Source organism: Glycine max, chromosome 10 (genome assembly GCF_000004515.6).
Source record: "Glycine max cultivar Williams 82 chromosome 10, Glycine_max_v4.0, whole genome shotgun sequence".
Classification (NCBI taxonomy): domain Eukaryota; kingdom Viridiplantae; phylum Streptophyta; class Magnoliopsida; order Fabales; family Fabaceae; genus Glycine; species Glycine max.
This window is the reverse complement of record NC_038246.2, coordinates 2,879,088-2,904,114: the sequence shown is the minus strand read 5'-3', so window position 1 is coordinate 2,904,114 and position 25,027 is coordinate 2,879,088. Positions and strand designations below refer to the sequence as shown.

Genomic DNA, 25,027 nt, shown 5'->3' with positions numbered 1-25,027 from the left:
TAAGATACTGTATTTAATTAAGTTTTGACTTAAAAACTTTTCCTGTTGAAACGTTATTCATGTATGTGTTTTCCTTCACATTATGGAGATGGTCGTATTAGAGAAACGTCTTTAACATTCAATAACCTTCGGTTTTTGATAATGAACTTGTTGGGCAAAATCCATCGAGAAGAGTTGTGTCCACAGGAATATGGTGGTACTAACTTCTCTTAGCTGGATCACACATGTGTTCCAACTTAGCCAAATTTTCCTTCTTATCTAATAAGTACAATTTCTGATGTTTATGTGTGATGTGTCCAAGGCGCATCTACCTAAAAGTCTAAACAAAAATATTTTAGATATGCAAGTTTGGATTTATCTCAATTTCATTTTAAACTAACAAATAAGTAGCATTTGAAAGCATAAAATGGAGAGAGCTGAGTTCTAAATTTTGAACACTGGCTTCTATCATGTGTTGAGAACTACTGTTTAACATTTGAAAAAAAAATATCCTGAATGAAAATTTGTAAATGGCAGATTTCTCGGGACTAATCTCAGGTGACTGTTGATAGTAAAAAATTGAGGCAACTTGTTTGAAAAGCTTTCTTGTTTGTTTATGAACATTATTATTATTACTATTATTACTATTAGTACAAAATATTAATATACATACACAGACACACATATGTTGCATTTCAAGTATGTTCATATCTATTTGCCACATATTGGTACATTCTAAGAAAGCACAATACTTGAGGGTCTGATGCAATGTCACAAAACAAAAGGCTACATTAATACAAATCTTTGCGACTTTTATGTTCCTCTTTTTCTTTGGTACAAAATCTACTCTCACCTCTTTGTATATATGCTTATACCTTTAAACGACTTTTCTTGTTAAACTTGCTATTCAAGTTTGGCATATTGTTGTAGTATGATAGATCCCCATCAAAGTCCATCACTATCTTCTCTTTACACTAGTGGCAAGAAAAAGGGAAATCCTTTACTTGAGAGCTGAGTATAAATCAAGGTCAAAACCTTCAAAAGAATCAAAACCGATGAGAATATCAAAAATTCAAAACTTTGATTATAACACCAATAAGGGTATAATGTGCCCCCAATTTCAGTACTAACCTTTGTGAGTCTCAGGTAGCTAGCTAAGTAGGTGAAAAGGGGGTGTGTCCTTTGCTTTTAACTATGGTTTGGTGTACAAATTTTTAGCCTTGTAATTATATAATATCATACACAATTTCAATTAGGTACTATTTGATAATGCAATTTCCAAAGTAGATTGATTAATCCCAATGCAAAGGACAAATGACTTGTAAATTAGTATAATCAAACAACATGCAGACAAAGTGTTAACTTGTTCAACAAAAAAACCATATTTTATATATGTACGAATGATCATGATGGAAACAGCTCCTACTATTAAACGAAAATCCTACGTGTGAAAAGCTAAGTTAGGAGTAGTGTAGAAAGTGGACTCCAAATCATGTGAGCAAAGAAAGAATATATCTCCTCAACGGCCAAATGAAAGAAGAGAAGAAGAAGAAAGAATCTCTTCTGAAACTTACGTATATAATAAGGACCCCATGAAAAAATAATGCATGGCCATATCAAAAACTTTAGCAATCTCTCTCTCTCTCTCTCATGTTCTCTTTTTTTCTCTCCCCAACCTTCCCTTGTCTGCCATATATACTTAAAAAGTTGAGGGGAATGTCGTTTGGTTCGAGATCATTCATGCAAGTAGTCTCAGACATAACTCTTCTGAGTGATTTCGGACCAGGCTTCATTCCCCTCAGCTACCAAGCAGACACTATTTTCTTCCTTTTAGCACATACACAACACAACCTTTTCTTTAAGCAGTTTCCTTGTGCTGATGTTGTGCTCTTGAACAAGTCCTCAGGCAATTGAAGACCAAAGAAGGATTGCAAAAAAAAGGGCTATGCAGGACTAATTGGTTATTGTATAAGCTTCCAGGTGGTTATGACTCGTAATTTCAAGTTCTTGCATTTCATCTATAGCTTATTTTGTTCATTTTCATATAAATAGATGTGTTGGTTTGGTTTGTTGATAAACTCTTGTGGAGTTTTATTTTTTTAATTTTTTTGGGACCTGAACAGCAACATTGAGTTTGTTCTTGCTTGTGTTCTGTTGGGGAACAATCTCTTCGATGTGTTCCAGAATCATAACATCTCTTACCAGGTAGGCAAGTTACCCTTTGTGGTTTCAAAAAACTAAAACTACAGAATGAGAAAGAGAAAGAATGCGAGAAGAAAGGCAAGTGGATTTGATTTATTCAAAGTGCTCATTAGTTGCTGCTGTAACTGATGTAACGAGAGGACTATCACAAGATTCCTCACAACTTCTTGTTGTTATTCCACAATAATCACATGGAAAAGCACACACAATAAGACACAAATATCAAAGGGCAGGCTTTGTTGGGATCACAATCATGAGTGATTTCCATCATAAAGCTTAACCTCACCTAGTTATTTCAATCTAATTCATCTTTAGCTAATACTGATATAGGTAAATAAATTATTAGCCCAATGATTAGATGCAACACTGTTACTCATCCAATCATTTGCGTCTGAATCTGATTCGTGAGTCTTCTTGTACAGTTGCACTCTAATATAAGTACAGAGAAATGGTGAAATAATAGTAGGTGAAAAAAATAGTATTACAGTAATGTAATCCAGGATGAGACACGACATAGTTGCAACTTAAATTAAAGGACAACAAAAGCTTGTGGATCCATTCACGGGCGTAGCTTACACCTAGGGAAAATATTTATAATTTTTTCCAAAGACTATAGGTATTCTTCACGGAAAACAATATTGTTCCAGTCGGATAAGAACACTCTACAGTCTAGATTGTAAAGTTCTTTTTTCAAATATTTAATAGAATTGCATACTTAAGATTCAAATTTGAGACTAATATTTCAGCTTTAACAATCTCACACCATAAATCCACGCTCTTGGTTGTAGATTATTTATAGTTTACAAGCCATAAAAAATGTACCGAAGTCACATGGCTGCCATAGAATATGTAATAGCTTTTATATGACTAGTACTATTCATCTAGTAGCTCAGCCTGCATGATTTAATCCAGGGGCATTTTGGAGTCTTGACATCATCATTTGCAGAGAAATTGCAGTTACAGGTAACAGGAGCATGTAGACAATAGAGTATGGATTGGGGAGTATCACTTGTCCATTCACTTGCACAAAAGGCGAAAAGAACAGTATGATTGTTCTGGCATGTTTCACCTTTGATGGAAATAAACCCCCGAAGCAGGTAACTCATGCCTTTATGGCTTTATGAATTTATAAAGTCAGTTGAAAACTAGGTAAGAACAAACTCTAGATCAGTTCTTAGCCAGCACAAAAAACCCTATATAAGCCATGAATGTGACTTGAAATGCCATTCATAGTGAGAAGCAAAAAAATCTAGCACCCTTCATACAAAGACCAGACCAATAAAGGTTGTTAAATAAAAATACTTGAATTTTTGCAATGTACCTCAAAATTTACATAATATATCTGCCTATGTGTAATATGGTTAGAAACATGATCAAATATTATGTTTGAAAAGTTTATAAAGCTAAATAATTATAACAGAATTAAATGATTTAAAATCTTGTATTGTCCTTTATCTGCTGCATTGATAGTAGCAAACTGCAGACTTGAATCAAACTTGTGAAAATTGACATTTAAATTAAAAACCATCAAACTGATCTCTAGAACCACCTTGTGAGTAGAACAGTTTAAACATACGTATACTCAATATTGTGCTCATATTAGCATCAGAACATGTTTCTTGACCCCACACGCTTGTTGTAATCAACTGCTTGCTAGATTCATCTAAGTAATCATTTTTATTTTGGTACAGATGAAATAAAAGGAACAGTCACAGACAGCCTTAAAAAAGAGTTCGTAGGGCCATCCCAATTCCCAAAGCAGACTCCAATGTCGGTTCATGCCATGATTGATTAATCACGGGCAGAGGTTCCAGAGAATCAGATTCCAGATCAGTTACCTAAGCCACCAAGCAAATTCCAGCTAAAAGAAACTGCAGAAAGCTTAGATAACAAACTACATGCTTCTTTGGCAGCTGAAAAGTTGGCATGGACATGCCACTGGCACCACCTATTACGCCACCAACACCTAAACCTGCTTTTTTGCAGATTTCCCAACAAGCAAACATTTAACTTCCATCCAATTATCATGACTCAATAGAGCAGATGTCTAACAGCAGAAAAACCTCCCTTTCATGCCACAATTGCGAGATATTATTACATGGTCCGGGATTATGTAGTCCTGATGGATCTTCATGTGATATGCTATTAATTTTATTTTTTTTATAAATTGAAAAATGTGGTTAAGTGTCATGTGAAAATTAATCAGCACCATGTCTCGGTCCATGTAATATGTTTTTAACAAGTGCACAGTGCATCACTTATTTTTTGTGTAACCAAGAGTATCTGAAGCTTCAATTTTGCACACAACTAAAATGGTATATCTAGTTGCAACTCCATTTTCAAGCGCAGGATCAAACTCTACATCTTAGTTAAAGGACACAAGGGTCGAATTACTGCACAGTTACTCACTATGGTCCAAGTTTAGCTCTATCTAGTCACTTGTTGTAGCCATGTAGGCTTTTATAAATTTTCTCATTGACAAGTCTGCAAAGCAATTGCACCTCATTCAAAAGTCAAAACCTCATTGTTGCTTTCCTTCCATAATATCTTTATCCATAAACCATAATGTCATGGCAGAAACCATCCTGTATGTGTATGTGTATGTGTATGGTGAAAAATTTCTCTCCAACATTTGCATGAATTATTTTCTTGGCAGAAACTATGTATCACAAGTAACAAGTGGTCCTCTCCACTCCATTTACAGAATCTATTTCTATGGCTCTTCAAAATTCACATTCTTACAAAGCCTTTATGGCACTAGATCTTTTTGAGATATTTTAGAAAATAACTACCAAACAATTCAAATTTCCTTTATGTACACAACACATTAACGGGAGGACTTTAGTTTTTTTTTTTCTTTTCAAGTTAATTTTTTTTCACTTCCCATTGCCAAGTAAAATATTGCGCACGTCCTTATACTCTTTTTTTAATTCACACACATTTATAAAGTTAATTAATTTAGTTAGTTGTTTCAAAAAAATTAATTTAGTTAGTTATGATAAATTCGTTAAAAATTTGTATTATCTTTTAAATTATTGACATTTGTCATTTTATTTTTTTCTTTAATTGTTTTTTACGGGTCAATTTTAAAATTATATTGACAATCGTAAAAAAAATTCTATATGGTAATAACATATAATTAGTAATTCATATTACCGTGTCAAAATTTAATTATTTTATTACCTATCATTTACAAAGAAGTTTTTAAACTTGGGGGGGGGGGGGGGGGGGGGGGGGTTAAGTTGTTATTAATTTTTTTGTTGACCATATAGAAAATTATTTTTATTAGGGCACCATATAGAAAATTCTAATACATTAAAAATGGCATATACTCTGCTTAGTTTTGCAATGTTCTTATGACTAAAAATTTCTGTTGGACAACTTCTGATATGTAAGTTTTAACTTGTAATATGTAAATTTTTGGGATTAACTCAGTTTTTAGTTCTTAAATTATTTTGAAATTTAATTTTTAGTCTAAGAAAGAAAATTTTGACTGTCAAGGTTTTTAGACTTAAAAAATTTGATTTTTAGTCTCTAAAACCCCATTAAATAAATAAATAAAATGGGATTAACTAAAAATTGAATTTTTAAAAAATAAAAATTTAGTTAATCCAAAAAAAATAGTAGAAGAAAAAAAGGATTTGAATTCTCTCATGTTCTTGAGAAATATGATGTGTTCATAATATAAAGAAAAACATGTTAATATCAAATTTAATTAGTGTACAACAAAACAAAATAGTTCATTGTTCGATAAAATTTATGTCTTTTTTTATCCAACATAATCACATCATGTTATTCATCACGAATGTCAATTCGAGAGAGAGAGAAAAATGGAGGAAACTGAAAGGTAGAAGAATAAGAAACAAAACTTTCTAAGAGTACTACATTTGATAGTGCTTTACATTTGTTGGAAAGTATTAGTTTGTGTTATCCCCTTCTCAAGGTTCCAACCATAGGTAAACTTACCCCACATTTGTTCTTTGCACTTGCTCTACATAAATGAGATCTCATTCAAGACTGAATTAGTGAAATATTTTTGTTTCACCAAGCTGTGTTCTAGATAAGTTTCATCATGACAGACATATTTGAGAAGCAACCATCTCCTGATTCTTTAAATGCATCAAGCAGTGGCCTGAGGGAGATAATAAGGAGATTGAGTGTAGAGCTGCAACATCAAAGCCTAGATATGTTTTGGCCAACAACTCAGATCTCAACTTCTTACCCATCAAAATTGACCTGAATTGTGCTCGCATGGTAAGAGTACTATATATACGCAACCTTTCTAAGAGTACTACATAAACTTCTCTATAAAAACTTACGGAAAAGCTTTTCTCCTAAGTAAAATGAATTGAACTTTTTTCATAAGTTAAAATCAACCCGCACACCTATTTTTGGAGAAGTTAAATGGAAGAGCTTTTATAAAAGTGCATAAGCTGATGGGATAATTTTTTTTTTCTTATTTTTTTCCCTATAAGTACTTACAGAAAAGTTTATCCAAATGCAACCATCCCTTGATTATTTTGTCACAAGATTTTGGATTGGATTTTTCAGAAAACATTTTAATCAAGCAAGCTATGCTTAATGTATTGTACAATATAATTCTAGACATATAAGGATGGCAAAAATGTGGAGTGAATTAACTTTGTATGGATTATGGAGTACGAGGTAGGTAGCAATTTGGACCATTACTAATGAGAGAAGGGTGAGTGTTATTATCAATTTGTTTGGTAAAATCCTGTTGGAGCTGTAAAAAGAATTTAAACATGATCCAAACAGAAACCAAAAATTGTGCCTATTATTTTTCCCTTGGAAGTAAATCTTATAATGTTTGATTTGATATTTATGAGAAGTACAAGTAATTTTGATGTGTAATGTAGGTGACGGCAGAGTTGGTGGGTACTTTTATTTTGATGTTCTGTGTATGTGGAATCACTGCAAGCACACGATTCCAAAATGGTGCAGTGGGCCTTCTGGAGTATGCAGCTATAGCAGGATTAACAGTGGTGGTGATTATTTTCTCTATAGGGCCAATATCTTGTGCACACGTTAACCCAGCAGTCACAATAGCCTTTGCAACAATTGGTCAATTTCCATGGTTCAAGGTGCTAATAATTTAATTTTTTTTATCAATAAATATTAATTCTTAATTATTAATTTTTTTAATAAAAAAATCAAATTCAGAACAGTTTTCTCTTTTCTTTCTTCTTTTACCACTAAATTAATCTTATAAAACAAACAAAGAGCATGGCATAGCCCTTAGTGATATAATTGATTAGTTTATGACTATGTACCATTATTTTTCCCATAACAGGTTCCAGTTTACATAATAGCACAGACAGTAGGTTCTATGTCGGCAACATACATAGGTAGCCTTGTATACGGCATAAAATCAGAGGCTATGATGACCATGCCACTCCAAGGGTGCAACTCTGCCTTCTGGGTGGAGGTTATTGCAACTTTCATCATCATGTTCCTCATTGCAGCTTTGACATCTGAATCTCAATCAGTGAGGACTAATTAAGCAACAAAATTACTATGCATATTTAAGTTTCTTAAAAATTAAACTAGCTGATTAAAATTTGACACTGTGCAGGTGGGCCATTTATCTGGCTTTGTTGCTGGAATGGCAATTGGGCTTGCTGTACTAATCACAGGGTACCTACCCAAAAACTCTCTTTTTTTGGCAAAAAAAAAAAATGCTCAGTAAAACTAGTTTGTGTTGGTTCAACTTATTTTAGATTTTTGGTAATTTTAGCAAAATTAAGATGAATATGTTGTCACATAAGAAATGGCAGGATACAGAATAATTGCATAGAAGAAAATATTGGTTTGGTACCAATTGATAAAAAGATTACAGAAAATCGATTAAAGAGATTTATACACGTATAAAAGAGGTCATTCAAAACAGTCATGACGAGAGTACATTACATGCTTTTAGTCATGTGAAAAAATAGACTTATTTAAAAGATATTGGAAGAAGTTGTTAACAGGAATCACATAATAAATAATATCTCTAAAGATTTTGTTTTTAACCGAGTTAAATGACATTATGTCATCCATGTAGCCGACCTTGTTCATTATGATGAGCTTTGTTGTGGTTTGTTCAACTTATTTAAGAGAAATAATTACTTTTTTCTTTGCCAATGAAAAGTTTTTGAAAAAGAAAACAATTATTTCTCTGAAATAAGTCTTATCAAGCTTGTTGTTAGTCTTTTTTTTCTAATGTAAAAGTCATTTATTTTTTTATGCAGCCCAGTCTCAGGTGGATCAATGAATCCAGCAAGATCATTAGGTCCAGCAATTCTCTCATGGAAATTCAAGAACATATGGATATACATGGTAGCCCCTAGTGGTGGAGCTGTAGCAGGAGCTGCAATGTTTCGTTTCCTACGCCTTCGAGACCAACATTCTAGTATTTTGTCCTCCCCAAACATCAGTGATGTTGGTCGTTCCTTACCCTTTTGCTCAAGTTAGTGCACCAACATGAAATACTGTGTATGCGCTTTTAGACCAAACTAAAGAAACTGCAGAATCAGTAGTAATCATTGCATATTAGATAGCTTTTAGCAGCTGAATTCTTAGTTGTTCCTTTTTCTTTTCTTTCTTTTTTCTCTAGGGAGAAGTGGGCCCATGATTTTGCTGGTAAAGAAAAATTGGAGTTCATTCTCTGAAAGAGTCGAAGGGTTCAGACAAAGATGTGTGTTAAGAACCAAAGGAATATCAGAGGGTGTTTATCATAAGTTGCCACTGTAATTATAGTAAACTTTGTCAAGAATTGGTTACAAATATATGCCGGCAATAAGATATGCTGAAGCTCAAAAGTTGAGATAACATGAGTGATTGGTAGGCAACAATCGTATCATATCAATCCATATATATTTGTTGCTAGAAAAATTTGTTTTGAAGATTAATTTTGATTCAATAATTTACTTTGATTCGAATTCTTATGAAATGTTTCCACTTTCCACTCTTTGATTTTAAATGGTAGTGCAACAACTTAAAATTAAAGCCTCTTTTGAGTTCGAGATAGTCAGTGATGTTTCACTTTTAGTTGTCGGTGCTTTTCTTTTAGTTGATCAATCTTAATTCTTTAATTTTGACTAAGATTTTGATCCACAAATAACTCTAAATGACTAATTTTGAATTGATTAACAGATAATCAAGTATAACTACCAAAATTCTTTGCGATATTGATCAAGTATAATGACATGTAAATAAAACATTGATGTTGTTAGACTAATTTGAGAGAATCAAATTGCAAAGAAATAACTTGATAAATGAACCTGAAAAGAAATGTAAAAAACTATAAAGTTGAAGTAAAGGCAAGAAAATAATAGAATTGAAAAGGATATTATAAATACAATTCAAATGGAAAATGAAGATAAAAACATGTAAAATCAAGACAAAAATAAAAGAATTCAGAGTGGACTTCGAAGGATTAATGAGAAGACCGAGAAATCTAAAGAAAACAAAAATAATAATAAATGCAAGAATTGATAAAGGAAAAACTTCAAAAATGTAAATCAATTAATCAAATAATTAACTTGTAATTTAGACTTAATATGTTTTAAATAAGTTTCTTTTATAGAAAATAAACATGTAAAAGTATCGTCCAAACAAAATATGATATTTTTTCAAGTTTAATTTTTTTTACTACAATAAAAATATAAAAATATCATGTTAATTTTATTAAATTATTTAATGTAATAGATAATTAAAATAACCAGTAAAAACATCACATAATATTATTTAATTTCTAAAAAAAATATTTGAACGTTTTCAATGATCAACTAAATAAATTTTATTTATTTTAAGAAAACATGATTCCCATAATTCATTATTTTCAGATATGACTATCTACTACCAAACGTTTCCTAAGAGATTGGATTAAGAAAATAAAAATATTGTTTTCTTATTAAAAATATTTATTATTTAGTCAGAGAAATATATAATATAGTTAGTAAAAAAGAATTGTAAAATATAACAAAATTTCTCAGGCCACGATGCCGTAGCCATGCAAAGCCACGCGTCAAGACAAGAACTCCTCAACACAATAACAACAAAATCAAATTCTTCGGAAATCAAAGCAGCAGCGATCTCGACACAGCGTAATTCCACGATCTCTTACACCTCCGGTGTTGCACATGGTCTGTGTCTTACACATTTCTAAGCGAAATGCAGAAAGGTACGTAACGTGTTGCGTACTCTTACAACAAAATTCAAGTGCATGCCATGCTTTTTCATTGATCTTAATTGGTATGACATATCATTGTGTTTAATTGGTATTATTTTTCATTGATCTTAATTAACAATGTATATTCTTGTTCATGTTGCTCCTCGGAGAAAAGAGACTTAGCCCATTTGAATGTTTCTGGACTAGATCTCATTTCTCCGAGACACGACTTAGCGACAGGAACAATTCCACGGTAAATTAAACTATATTCCTCACTCATATCTCAATCTTGTTAACTCAGAGTATAATGGCAAGCTCACATTCACACAGATCGTGGTGGCTTCCTCTATTGGGTTGATATTTGCTGCAGCAATGCATTATGGCATTAAAACAATGAAGGATCGAAAGATCATCCCACGTCTGAGAAAAACAAAGGCAAACCAAGCCCCAAAGCTTGAGAAGTTCTCTCATTACGTAGGTAAAATTAATGTATGTCCAATATATATATATATATATATATATATATATATATATATATATATATATATATGTATGTATGTATTCTTTCAGTAATATATATACTTATGGATCCATAAGCGTTAATAGAGATTTATTATATGTAAGATTAATTATCTTAATGAATTGGGGCAGCTAGGCAAATGGGGTTCAAAGACAGGAGAAGTTGTCCACTTCTTTGTAAATTGGCTTCTGAATACATAAGGAAATCAGAGGGATGTGAAGATGATCTCTACGCCTTCTTCGAGAACGAACCAGATGTGGATTCACTATTTGTGAAGCTTGTGGAGGAGTTTGAGAGATGCATTCTAAGTTACTTTGCATTCCATTGGACCCATGGTGATGTCTTGATAAGTCAGGTACGTATCTAGAGTACATTTAAGGGAACACATAAACAAGCATAATCATTTATATTACATCTCTTAGAGTATGTTTGTTTTAACGTTGTAACTCATTTTCATTCTTTCCCATGAATAAAACGCTGTTACTTTTGCGTTTCATGCCTTGGAATGATACAAAGTCCGTTGAAAACGTCTACTCAAGCATGCACTATTTGTCTACTCCCTAAACTTTAACCGATGATTTTGATCTTTTTAATTCTGAAATAGATGAAATTAATCCCTCACATGTTCTCTCTTAACCCTTTTTGTTGATGTGGCTAATGACAGATATATGGTAATCACATATTCACATGTCTACCCTGCGTCAGCATTTGTGACGTGACAGCTACATGGCTACCACTAGCCACTAGGCACCAAAGATTAATTCCACAAGATTTCCAAAAGACAAACTAAAACTATGATTTTTAAAATAGACAAAAATACATTTTACCTTTATATTAAATTGTGTATACTAGGTAACAGATCTGTTCTCTCTTTGTCTGGTTATTGCGGGTGTTTAGCTCTGAAGTTGAACCAAAAGCGAAGCTCAGGCACATAGTTATGGCGGCAACTAGGTGTGTATTATTATAATTTCCATTTATACTAATTGAACCATCTTTGGAACAATGTGCGGATCATATGTTGTGAAACAGGATGTGAAAAACCTATAAAAGGGACCAAAGGTTTTACCATTTTAGCTGCCCCTAGAAATCAATGGAACATAATAAGGAATGAAACATAATGTAATTCCTTTTGAAGTAGCTAAAAATGAAAAAAGAATCTTGTTTACGAATAAATCACTTTTTGTAACTAGTAAGTGACACCAATTTTCAAGGGCATGCCCTGTTGCCTGTTGGTATGAGACTGAGAGTGAATATGTCACAGTTTTCAGAAATGTTTTTATTAATATCAGCAGTGTGAAAAGGGGTAACTAGTCTTCCTTTTTAAGCTAAACAAATAGTATTCAATTTGCACAGGGAACAGAGGTTCGAGAGAGTGACAAAGAATCTGAAGGTGGCTAGAGTTTTCAACACATTAGTGGAAGAGATGAAAGCAATGGGACTTGTAACAAATGATGACTCTCAATGCACAGAGGTGATGGCTCCAGTAGCTCACAGTGATAGGAGCCCAGTGCTTCTTTTCATGGGTGGTGGCATGGGAGCTGGCAAGAGCACTGTGCTTAAGGACATTCTCAAAGAGTAAGACAAGTCAATTATTTTCTCTGCACAAGAACGAATCACTTTGCTTTTCAATAATAGTATAACTTATCCTATGATGTGAAAAAACTTTGGTTTTTAACCGTGTTGAATGATATCGTGTAATCCATGTAATCGACCTCACCTAGTGGAATAAGACTTTGTTGTTGTATGATGTGAAATACTTAAAACAAACCTAATTGCAAAGTGCAAGAACCTAATTTTTGTGTTCATGAAATTTAAGCAGACCTTTCTGGGAAGGAGCAGCAGGCAATGCCGTAATCATTGAGGCAGATGCCTTCAAAGAATCAGATGTCATCTATAAGGCCCTCAGTGCAAGAGGTCATCAGGACATGATTCGAACAGCTGAACTGGTGACATGATTCAGACTACTCTTTGTTCATTTCCATGTATTCTATTATGTGTGTGTGTGTATATTTATATATACATATATAGCAGTATAGCACAAATATGTGTTAACATTCCGTGTTTTTTTACTTTTTCTGTTGGGTGAATATGGTCAACAGTGACATAGCCAAAATTAATAAGGATAGATTATCATGGACAACTTAATTATGCTTAATAAGTTTAAGGTTTATTGAAATGGGTTATAAAAGAATTTATTTTGATAATCTTTACCATGAAGTTAATTTGAAAATAAGCTAAAAAGATCTTATATAAAAAAAAATAAGTGACTTTCATAGGTCCTAACAATTTCTAAATAAGATCTTCTTTATAGTTCCCTTAATATGATAGTCATTTAATAGTATAGTTGTTTTGGTTATTGCATGATCAAGTTATTGTTGCAAACAGGTGCACCAATCATCCACTGATGCAGCCTCATCCCTCCTAGTAACAGCACTAAATGAGGGGCGTGATGTAATTATGGATGGCACACTCTCCTGGTTACCATTTGTTGTGCAGACAATAACAATGGCTAGAAATGTCCACCGCCGCCGTTACCGCATGGGACCTGGCTACAAGGTGAATGAGGGTGGAACTGTGACCGAAAACTATTGGCAACGAATTGAGGGGGAAGAGCCAGAACAAGTTGGAGGCAAAAGGAGAAAACCATATAGGATAGAGCTGGTTGGAGTAGTGTGCGATGCTTATCTTGCCGTCATTAGAGGCATAAGGTAGATTCGTCATTAATCTTTATATTAGTTTGGCAATAATCTTATCAAGCATGATTCTTTCAGTGAAAATGTTTTCTGCTAACAGTGAACAAATTTGAATGCCAACAGGAGAGCTATCATGTGTAGAAGAGCAGTAAGAGTGAAGTCACAATTGACATCTCACAAGAGATTTGCTGAGGCATTTCTGACTTATTGTCAGCTAGTAGACAATGCTCGGCTATACAATACAAATTCTTTGGAAGGCCCACCTAAGGTACACTTATTAATATTTCCCTTTCTTATTCTTTCTCTGATGACAAAACCTACATACACAATTAGGGTGTTTCAAACTCAGTTTGAAGACTAAACTCCGTTTCGTAACATGTTCGATTATCCTCAGAAGTGTGTTTGTTGCCAGAAACCAAGCTTCCATAAAAGCAAGACTAAGTGCATGTTTGATTTGCAGTTGAAAATATCGAGTCGCGCGTTCCAATGCAAATCTAATGGATAAAAATAAAATGAACGCAAAAGTAATAGTCCTGATCCCTTGGTAAAATTACTTTTGCCTCAAATGTAATTTTATAACGGATTTCCAAACATGCTATACAGGTCCTTTTGCAAACTCATCTGCAAAAATGAAAATTACTCCAGAATTAAGTTTGTCAACTTTAACTTAAACATGCACTAATGTGTTAGAATGTACAAATGACAGATCATGTAAGTAATAGTAAATAATAAAATTTGTATCCCACCATTTCCTCTCTGAAATGTACCATCAAGAATGAAAAACTGTGAATACTATCTCTAGATATTTCTATTACTAACCGTTTACTATTGTCATTGCTATGGTGGGCCTTATCTGGTGCCTATATTCAAAATCACTACTGACCAGATAAATGTTGTAAAGTTGATAGGATGGAAAGATAGAGACAAGACATTGCTAGTTGATCCAGATGAAATAGATTGTTTGAAGAGGGTTTCTACATTGAATGAAAAGGCCAACAACATATATGAACTTTACAAGCACCCCAACCCAACTTGTGAAGCTGGATCTATATGGAAAGACATTGTACTATCTCCTTCAAGGTTGAACATCCAACAAGAGCTGAAGTATTCAATCCTAAAGGTTGAGAGATTAAAACGTACTAGTAGCTCTTTATGAAGCAGTGATGAAACTTTTCCACCTTCAGCTTTTAAGATAAGGTTCACAAGATAGAAAACCATCTAGATTACAAAAGTAAAGCATTAAGATATGCTCAATGAACTTACATAGGTTATTGGAATTTATGACCGAGGAAAATTTATGTTTTGTTGTGCCGACGTGATGAACTATAAGTGTACAAAAGAACATCATACAGTAAAACTCTTGAAATTGAAAATTCTAGATTTGTTTTGGTCAGTCATCAAATTGACGACTACCACCTACCAAGGATAGCTATTAAATCGAATTTACTCGGTTTCAAAATTGATTAGGCCAGTTATCAAATTTGACGATTACCATCTGCCAAATTTTAGACAAAATAAAAAGGTTTTTCTTTCTAACAGAAACTGCTAACTTGAATTTGTTTTTCTCGTACTAACAGATCATGAACTTTCCTTCATGTAACCCAATAATTGACCACTTTACGGTAGATAAATCATAAATGGAGACAAAATATAATAATTACTGTGACCACTGATCAGTGACAGCTGACAACAATATGCAATGTTAGTTGTTGGATATTAAAAACATATTGTAACAGTTAAATCCTTATGTGTCTGATTTAGATTAATTAGGAGTTTATTAGTTAATTTTAGCTAAAGTACTGAACAAAATCAATTAATCATGACAAAGAGATCAGTAGCTAGACACACTTTCTAATAGAAAGTTAGACAATAGTCTCCACTTTAACTTTTTTTTTTTACTCTTCTACTTATGCTTCATATAAGACTCTTTCCTCTTTTATCTAAACCCACGAAACCCACGAAAACATCAAGGATCTAACTTAATTGGTTAAACTATGTGTGTGAGTTATTATAAACTTTAACATTATCTTTAATTCCCATGGATTATAAAAAAATCACACGAAAACATTGTTTACTTTCTGTATTAAAAATAAGTTACAACGACAGATTCTCAAACATGTGAAAATGTTGAGGAATCTGTAGAATCAGTGAGACTTCCCCTCAAATTCCCTTTAACAGCACGGAAAACTGTGACTTAGCCTAAACTCTAGGGCTTCTATCATGTGAGCAGGTTGCTTCTCCTGGTAAGATTTCTCCAAATGCTTAGCCAACAACGTTAAACAAGCACAATTAGAGAAATAAGTCACTACATTTTCGTGAATTCTTTTTAATAACGCCACTTGCCACATGCTTACAATTTCACAGCGCACTTCGCATTACTTTCCATTAATTATATCAGATTTACTTAACGGGCAATCGTCCTATCATATATCTAAATGTTTGTGACAAGTACTTAGATAGGTAAATTATTCACTAAATAAGTAATATTTGACTAATGAAAACGATGTTAGTATGTATGTAGAAATACGCGTGTCAATTTCTTTTTCTTTCTCTCGAGGAGCCAATTGTTTAAAGCTGAAATTCAATCTGTCATAGAAGAGGCAACGAAGATTCTTTAAACACCTTACATTATCGCTGTAAAAGCTAGCAGAAATCCATGACTGAGATCTTAGTCAGCTTTTGGTATTATTATAATCTCTAATTCCTTATCAATGGTGATATTACTTACATCTACCTTAAAAAATCTACAACAGAGCTATACCTTGCTACTTGCGAGTTAATTAGTAGTTCCAAACATTTATCCGTATAACGTTTTGTTAATAAACATTGACAATCTATAATCAACATCGCTATTTGCAGATATAGCATTATTGGTAATTACTCTAGAGAAACTGGGGAGAGATGGAGGGAAAAGGAAAACACTTATAACAACCAACAACCATGAACCTCGATCAAAAGCCACCACATTGGAAGTTCAGACATTAAGTATCACACTGAAAAATTTCAAGGAAAAATGTTGAATTTGTTGTAGGGGTGGTTGACTGGAGTTGGTACGAGTAAATACGCTATTGATGCTATCATAATGTCACTAGCAGACTTGCAGTAGTAATTCCAACCACATTGCAGTAAGGACTTAAAATAAACTCTTACTCCAGGTGGACGTTATTTTCTGTCAGAAAGTAACAATATTTCCATAATGCACTTCCGAGTAAACGTGAGCCTTCTGTAATCTGTACTATTATTCAAATAAAGGGTAAGCAGCACATCAACCCTTCGATTAGTATTTCTCTATTACTTGTATGAAATATTTTTTAAGTATAATTAGATTGATTTATTTTAATGTAATAATCACTTTCTTACATATGCTTCAAAACTAATTACTATTTCTCAAAAATATTATATTCCTGATCGTACAATAGTCAATAGGTACAAACATACCCTACATACAGACACGCCAGAAGCCACAAGCTACCCTGTTTACCCTCCCTTTCCCTCTAAACTCTACACCCAAAGAGACGTTTCCATATAGTATTCATCATTCCTGTCCCATTGCTGCATCCTCAAACTTCACAAATCAATCACGGTACTACTTGAGTACCTAATGTGAACTTTTCCATTAGTGATCGGCATGGATTGAATTTTGGAAAAATCAAACTAAAATCAAATCAAATCAAATCAAACCACTAAAAGGGTTAACATATCAAAAGCAAAACTAGTTTGGTAGCAGCGAAATTGATGAAGATGGAAGTTTCTGCCTTCAGCATATATAACCCGTTGTTGCTTCCACCTTTCAAGGTAGTAGCCAGAAGGGCTACATCAGCCACATGATATAGGTGACATTTATTTCAAGCTGTAACATTGCATTTCCACAAATAACATTCTCAGAAATTATAAATAAGAAAGTTGCGACTTTAATATTCTTAGGAATATTTTTTAAAATTCAAATTGTTAAATTTAAAAGCAAATTAGAAAGAAAAGAGTAGAAATGGAAATTATAATTGAGTTAAAAAAAAAAACTTCTCATACTCCTAGGGGAACTCTCACCCCTCACCATTAAAATATAAATGAAGTAAAACAAAGAAATCTCTATTCAGCATGCATCATTATCAATACCAAATCTGCTTCAATAAGAATCGCATTATGCTTGTACTGAAAATTCTAGAGAGCACAATGAATCACCAAACACAATATGAATCATAAACTACAATAGTAGTCAAAAATCAAAATTGCATTTCCATTTTTACATTTCCAGAAGAAATTTATAAATTTTAAAACAAACACACTCTAGGGTTCAATTAACGATAGCATTATTCTATGATGTGGCTTCCCGTCATCTTTTCTAACGAATATTTCTATAAACAAACCTTCATTGCCATATTAAGTCATCCACTGAAATCTACTGATAAGTATTTAAGTTCTCTACGCATCCTCAAAATCTGAACTCTGAAGTGAGAAGATCCTAAAGGCACAAGCTGCTGCGGGATTTGAAATTCATCAGAAAAGCTGAACAACTAAACGCACATAAAAGCTCCCATGAAGAAGTCAAGTAATTGGTCAAAAGAGCAGAAGCAGTCAATAATACCAGTACCACACTAGTTACCAGTCAAATTAAGAATACTTGAACATTTGAAATATTCAATCAACCCATGTTATCAACTCAAGAGTTTATATAAACTCATGAAGGCTCTGTAAACTCTATAATATAGAAATATAGCAAACTAAAAAATTAAAAACACCACCACAAATGCAAAATCTGGTCGCACCAAAACAGAGGAGAACGAGAGAGAATGTTGAGACCCAAAACAAAGCTGGGAAAAAACACCACCACAGATGCAAATTTGGTTGCACCAAAACAGAGGAGAATGAGAGAACATTGAGGCCCAAAACAAAGCTGGGAAATCACCATCACAGATCAGGTTTTGCGACACAAATCCTGCCCTAGGTCTGTTCTGCATAAATCACCCCTAGGTCCAGAAATGCACACAACCGGTGTGGCTTGGGGCTATATTTTAATGCCCAACTGAGCTCCTTGAACCACCCCTAAACTCACGATTTTACATGAGTTTGCACGAGCTTACTCAAAAACAAGTTTACAAATGAGTTGAGTTGGCTTGCAATTTTGATAACCATGCAATCAACAGAAGATCTAACAATGATGTCTGTAATTCTAAAAGCACACTCACAATTATGATCACATTTATGGTATGTTTGAATCAAAGGAAAGAAAATAAAGAGGAAAAAAAATACAAATAAGCATATATTTTCTTTTGTTTAGTTGGGGAAAAAGTGAAAATAAAAAGGAGAAAAGTTGAATTCCAAAGACAAATAAAAAAATTTCTTTCCTTCCACAGCTCCACTTTCCCTTTAATTCAAATTTTAAATTTTTTTTCTCCTCGATACCAAACATAGTTTAAAAACAATTTCATGGTAATTTAGTTTTAGCCTTGAATCTTTCCACTGACATATGCCAAGATAAATCCATACACAGCATAAAATTTTTATAAATGTGAAAATAAGTGTGCTGCCTCATAACTGACTCTGTTCCATGATAGTATTTTCTAGTTAGTACTGAGTAGTCAAGAAAGGAAATGGAACAGGATGGCCCATCTTAGCATTGAGTAGTCAAAAAAGAAATTGACATTGATTGAGTTACTCTTTACATTGAAAATACTTGTCAATAGCACCATATTACAGCGCTGTCGTTAAATCGCGACATTGAGCTGATGAAGCATGCTACAAAAATTGAAGTGACACAATTTGAAGTAACGGCCATCGCAGCTGCAATAGCCGACAAAATCACAGCTGGCACGGTTATTACTAAAGTGGCTCACATAAATCCCATTTTAACCGAGAAGCGGCCTAAAGCAGCATCGCCTAGGAATGTTTTAGAGGATCGATTTGGGATTCTGACACCTTTGAATCAGAACCGAACCCTAATTTCCCATTCACTCATCCTTCCCTGCAAAATTTTCTTGCCAGCTGTGACAGTCAGTGACCCCCAACCTTTGCACCTCGGCTCTCCATAGTTTATGATCATTCGTGAGATCTTCGGAGGCATTTCCTGGCCAACCGTGACACGATTGCTGCTTTGCTTTGTTCTGTCCCTGCGTTGTTCTGTTTTGTGATCTCTTCAACACAGGTATCTCATCTCACTGTCTTTGCTCTCTTCTAACTTCTAAGTTTACCCTTTAATTTTTTTTAATTCTAATTGGTTAGAACAGCAACCATCCTCCAACCTTCGATAACATTTTCAAGGTTGGTCGCTCCATGCCACTGTTTGGGATTGACAACTATGACACAGAAATTAAAGCTAAAGAACAGGCTCTTAAACAGAATATTGAGCTCCATGTGCAAAAAGCTAGCAATCTATCAGATAACCATCATGCTTCTGCTGTCACCAAGGGGCAGGTAAATGAATCTAGTCCCTACTTGTCTAATTAGAGAAACCCCACTTTTTTGCCTCTTTATTGGCTCTTTCATATGAATATTTTTAGGGACATTATTCAAAATAGTTTAGCAGAGATGGAAACTTTGTATTAGCCAAAATTCTTATTTACATAAGTATATGAAACAACAGACAGCCACTAAAATTGGAAATGTCATCTGAAATTATAATGCTTGTTGTTCCGACCTCAAGTCTACCAAGATCGTTAGGGTAACCACATCCGAGTTATTGTCCACTTTGGTGCTCGGTGGCCTGTCATGGTTTTGTCCTTATTAAAAGGCACCTCAATAGATTGAGGGGAAGAGTGTTTATAAACTACCTTTGGCCTTTACTCCTAAGTGATGTGGGTCTATTGGCATACAGAAACAAGTCCCCCAGTCAAGGCTAAGGGGAAAGAGTGGCCTAGGCCATAGAACTTGGCATTCACGCAATTCTAGACTTATGCACCATCTTGCAGTACATGATTTCTATTCCTCAAGCAAATCTTATACTTCATCATCTATCTCTCCTGTTCATTTGTCAGCATGACAGAAACCCACACCAATAAGGACCAACACTGTTACTAAAAAAATTTTATTATTAGTAACTATCATTTATCATTTACATGCTAAGTGGGACTGAAATATAACCTTAACAGTAGAAATATTAAAACACACATGAAGTTTGCAGCTACTATGGGCCAACCATTGCCTCGCGCCTCTTAGTTTAGCACTTGAGGGACTGTGAACCATCCAGCCTCTACGGGATGACCATCCACAAGTACTTGCACCTCTTGGCACCCTACGTCACATTCTGGCTTTCATCACTCGTTCGGCCTGTGCTGACCGACTAGTGTCACAAGCCCTCGTCCACATGGTTGCCTTCTATGCAACTGTTGATCAAATGGATCGAACATTACCCCTACATCTGGGCCAACAAACCGAGTGTAACATTGGACAGCAAGAAATGTGCCCCCTAACAATAGAAACCTTAAAGCTCTTCGAGACCCATCAACATACGAATGCATGGCCACCACAAGAGACGCACCACCTTCTGACATGTTAGAGACGTGGACTCAGATGTGAGGCAACAGCAAAGGGCACACCACTCTGACATATCATGGTTGCAAGCACCACCAAAAGCATGCATGCATATCCACAAGGTGATAGACACCGCCACCTGACATGTCAGAGGGTGGACCACCACCATTGTTATCATAGTACACTAACCACTATAGGGCACCATAATATAAATAGGTGTAGTATCCTTCTTACTACACCCAAGGTTTACGCATCTAAGAATAGGCTGGCTGAGGTTTCTTGAATCCCTATCTATCTATAGGAAGCCATCAGTGGGTGGTGCTCTCTAGCGTGAACAACACACACTACCTAGAAAAGAAATGTCAAAAGCTTACATATACTGACACTACAATGGAAATAATATGCACTCCCTAACAACTATACATAACATTTTGTTCATGTATTAATGAGACAACCACCAGGACATTGCTTGCTCATATAATGAGGCCGACAAGACAAATATGGATGCATAATTGCTACATTTCAAGCTTTTTGAGTTGTAAACTGATTCACTTTGGCCTTGGGATTTGGGGAATAATATCAGAATGACTTGTTGGAATTTCGATACTAGATATATCATATCATTGCTCAGAAATTAATATATGATGTTTATTCTGATGATGATGTTTATCAAGCCTAATTAGTTTCTGATGTGGTTCACAATTAACTAAGAAGTAGCATGTAGATTAAAACAAAAACGAAAACACATACAGATTCCTGTTATAAAGCAATTCAGTGATACAAAACACATAATTAAATATGGGATCACAAAAAAGCTTCACAAGATTTGGAACAATAACTTCACTTATAAAAAAAAATTAGTATGAAAAAAAAATGTGAAGCTTTATGGAGTGAAACAATAGTAAACTTACACGACAATTGAAGAGCAGGGGAGCACCGATGGAGATGAAGCCTCTTGCTGGAAGGTTGTTGCGAGATAGGGATGGAGACCATGAATTGCTTCCGGCTGGAATGTTCTTTGGTTAACAAAGGAAGCTCATTCAGAGGTTCATGCTGCTGCAAGATGAAGCAAAGCAGAAATCAGCAAACACGCCAACAAAAACAGTGCAAAATATTTAGTAAACCACCAAAAAATCTACACAATAGAGCATGTCCTCAATTCATAGTCTTATATAACTACACATATCAAGAATCAAAGTCATTTAGACAATTACCGTCGCATATTGATTCCTTCACCAGAACCTTCCTCTCAATGGAAATGCAAATGCATTCCATTGACAGTAACACCCACACCCACACCCACACCCACACAACCACAAATCCTCACAATCCTGTTTTCCCCAAAACTCTTAAATACCAGAAAACATCAAACCTACATAAATTGATGACTAACTCCTAACCACATCACTTTAAGGCATAACAAATCTTGATTTAATGCAGTCTTTCTGTACCATCAAAATGTAGTAACACAAAAATCCAGATGTAGTCCAACACCAAGTAGACATTGTAAAAAGGGATTAATTCTACAAGTGATATGCAATAGCCAGGAGTAAGGTAAAAAGCATTAAGAGAGAAGGTCCGGTTAAGAGAATAATCATCAAATTAAGATTTTCATTTACTGTTTCTAAAGAAATCCCATCCATCAGAAACAAAAGCCAATGACCCGAAGAAATCATTAGTAATCCCCTAAAGATAATTTCATTGCTATTCCTGTCTTCAAAAAAATTTGAACAAACCTCCGAGTCATAATAGTTGCCAATTTTGCTGAAAGTTTGTTTAAAACCATCAGTGTGTAGACGTTTCATCACCTCCCATTGTGATAAAACTCTTCAAGCATATCTGCTATATACTAAAATACAGAAGAAAAAAAAAGTGAATGACCTGCTAAAATTGCACAGCATGACCCCCTAATAGAAATAGAAACATCAACCATTTGCGCATTCCTTTCAATTTCATCTTTGTATGCTTGATACTAATTATGCTCTTCCTCATTGCATAAAAGACAATCTGAACACACTTTCTATAACTTTCCACACCCAAGTCTAAACAATCGTACCAAAGCAATGGGATAAGAATTTTGCTGTAAACCGTCTTTAAATTATTTCCTCACTACTTCTGTCATTCCACTAGGTGGTTACCACATCAACATGAAAATCACTCAACCAATTCCTTTATTACCACACATCTTCAGATAAATCGAAGTCCAAAAACCATCTTCATTCTTGTTATTAAACTGAATAAGCTACAACCACATTGCACAAACACTTTTTTAAAGAACAGAATAACTCCATTATATCATTAAAACAAACAGCTAAACACAACCCATAACATTGTCACTCATTCAAGCATCCAGGATGCATTGAAAATTATAGAAATTGTAGTAATAAAGCAACCAACTAAACAAGTTGAGATGCAAACAATCAATTGCTAATCAATTCACACAGGAAGGTCAATCACGCACAAGCAGGCACATCAACTAGTATCATCATATAGATATTAACAGCATCAGGCAAAATTTAAATACACAGAAAGCATATACTACAAATCCATTCATGTGAAAAAGGTGCTTATACTACATCGATCCATCAAAGGTACTATAACGCAAAGAAACCTCACACTCTAAGATACATTTTATGATTAACTCATTTAGCTGAAAGGCATAGCTAGAAACATTGTTTTTATCTACTTCCTAGGTCGAACCAAAAAAAAATCAAAACTAAAAAGGGAAATAACAAAGGTTTCATAAAATCAGATTTCATCTGTTATAGGAACATCATCTGTAACCCCCAACTACACCAAGAGGACAAAGAACTTCACAACACCAACCCCAAAACAACCCTACCCCACCGACCACTCTTTCTCACTTCCTACCCCCTCTCTTGGCCGTAGCCTTTTTGGCCGGAGACTTTACACTCTTCGGTTTCACACTCTTCACTGGCGTTTTCTTCGCTGCCACCGCAACTTTCTTCGCCGCGGGCTTAGCAGCAGGAGCTGCTTTCTTCCCTGGTGAAGTCCTCGTCGACGTCCTTGAAGCCTTGACGGGCTTGGCTTTGGGCTTTGCCGCGGGCTTGGCAGGAACAGCCTTTGTTTTAGCAGCAGGCTTGGACTTGGCAGCTGGTTTAGCGGCTTTGGGCTTGGCGGCAGCAGGCTTGGGCTTGGCAGCAGCAGAAGCCTTTGGTTTAGCAGCGGGTTTGGCCTTGGCTGGAGCTTTGGCTTTAGGCTTAGCAGCTGGCTTGGGCTTAGCTGGTGCCTTCGATTTAGTTGCCTTAGTATCCTTGGCTTTCGCAGCGGGCTTGGGCTTAGGCTTAGGCTTGGACTTGGCAGCTGCGGGCTTTTTCTTCTTTGCCGGCGAAGAAGAAGAAGAAGAAGATGCAGCAGGTCTGGTAGGTGGGAGCTTGAACGAGCCTTTGACTTTGACGAGTTTTCCGGCGGCGACGAGCTTCTTCAAATGGTAGAGAAGAAGCTTCTTGAAGTTCGGTGGAAGCTGCTTGTGCTTCTCCTCGATGAACTTCGCAATCGCGTATTGGCTCGAACCGGTTTTCTCCTTCAGCGAGGTAATTGCATCTTTAACCATCTGCAGAAAAAAAAATCAAAATAATTAGATCCAAGTTCAGATCACAAAAATTGTAAGAGAATTAGAATTAGAGTTATTATTAGAACTAGAATTAGAATTATGGTTTCGGATCGAACCTCTTCGTAGGAAGGATGAGTGGGAGGGTTGCGAGGTCTGGAAACCTTTTTAGGTTTGGGCTCCTTGGTTTTCTTAGCCTTGGCTTCAGGTTTGGTCTCCTCCTTCTCCTCCGGGGGAGGATCGGCGGAGGCAGGTTCGGGAGCGGGTTCCACCGCGACAGTGGGCTCTTCTGTGGCCATGGAAATGAGGGGAAATTAGGGCTTGAGAGAGGATTGGGATCTGTGTATGATGGAAACGTTGAAGAAAGAAACTGAGGATTGAAATGGCAATTGGCAAATTTTGTTGTGAGAGAAGATGAACGAATT

At 34.9% G+C, this 25,027-nt stretch overlaps 2 protein-coding genes, 1 long non-coding RNA gene and 2 other non-coding genes across 6 annotated transcripts; 4 read left to right on the top strand and 1 right to left on the bottom strand.

The window, feature by feature from the left end:
- The first annotated feature begins 1,437 nt into the window (after positions 1-1,437).
- LOC121172989 (uncharacterized) lies at positions 1,438-4,371 on the top strand. Of its 2 annotated transcripts, XR_005886905.1 has the most exons (3): positions 1,438-1,959; positions 2,103-3,278; positions 3,873-4,371. It is a non-coding gene; the product is annotated as an uncharacterized lncRNA (long non-coding RNA). The 2 variants fall into 2 exon arrangements; XR_005886904.1 differs by having other exon boundaries at positions 1,455-3,278.
- MIR166G (microRNA MIR166g) lies at positions 1,682-1,791 on the top strand. The gene has a single exon (NR_048780.1). It is a non-coding gene; the product is annotated as a microRNA MIR166g (primary transcript).
- A 2,463-nt stretch (positions 4,372-6,834) lies between the features above and the next one.
- Positions 6,835-9,012, top strand: NIP7-2 (aquaporin NIP7-2). The gene is made up of 5 exons (XM_026123994.2): positions 6,835-6,846; positions 7,059-7,283; positions 7,493-7,687; positions 7,775-7,836; positions 8,433-9,012. Exons 1-5 carry the CDS (start codon positions 6,835-6,837, stop codon positions 8,653-8,655), a joined length of 717 nt encoding a protein of 238 aa, XP_025979779.1. The 3' UTR covers positions 8,656-9,012.
- Positions 9,013-10,492: 1,480 nt separating this feature from the next.
- On the top strand, positions 10,493-14,947 carry LOC100816754 (calmodulin calcium-dependent NAD kinase). Its single transcript, XR_003263122.2, has 9 exons — positions 10,493-10,510; positions 10,589-10,832; positions 11,006-11,233; positions 11,727-11,825; positions 12,228-12,449; positions 12,694-12,820; positions 13,260-13,582; positions 13,691-13,835; positions 14,469-14,947. It is a non-coding gene; the product is annotated as a calmodulin calcium-dependent NAD kinase (transcript).
- Positions 14,948-23,552: 8,605 nt separating this feature from the next.
- Positions 23,553-25,027, bottom strand: LOC100795994 (histone H1). The gene is made up of 2 exons (XM_003536842.5): positions 24,722-25,027; positions 23,553-24,605 (listed from the first exon to the last, which is right to left on the bottom strand). The coding sequence occupies exons 1-2, from the start codon at positions 24,899-24,901 to the stop codon at positions 23,892-23,894; spliced, it is 894 nt and encodes a 297-aa protein (XP_003536890.1). The 5' UTR covers positions 24,902-25,027; the 3' UTR covers positions 23,553-23,891.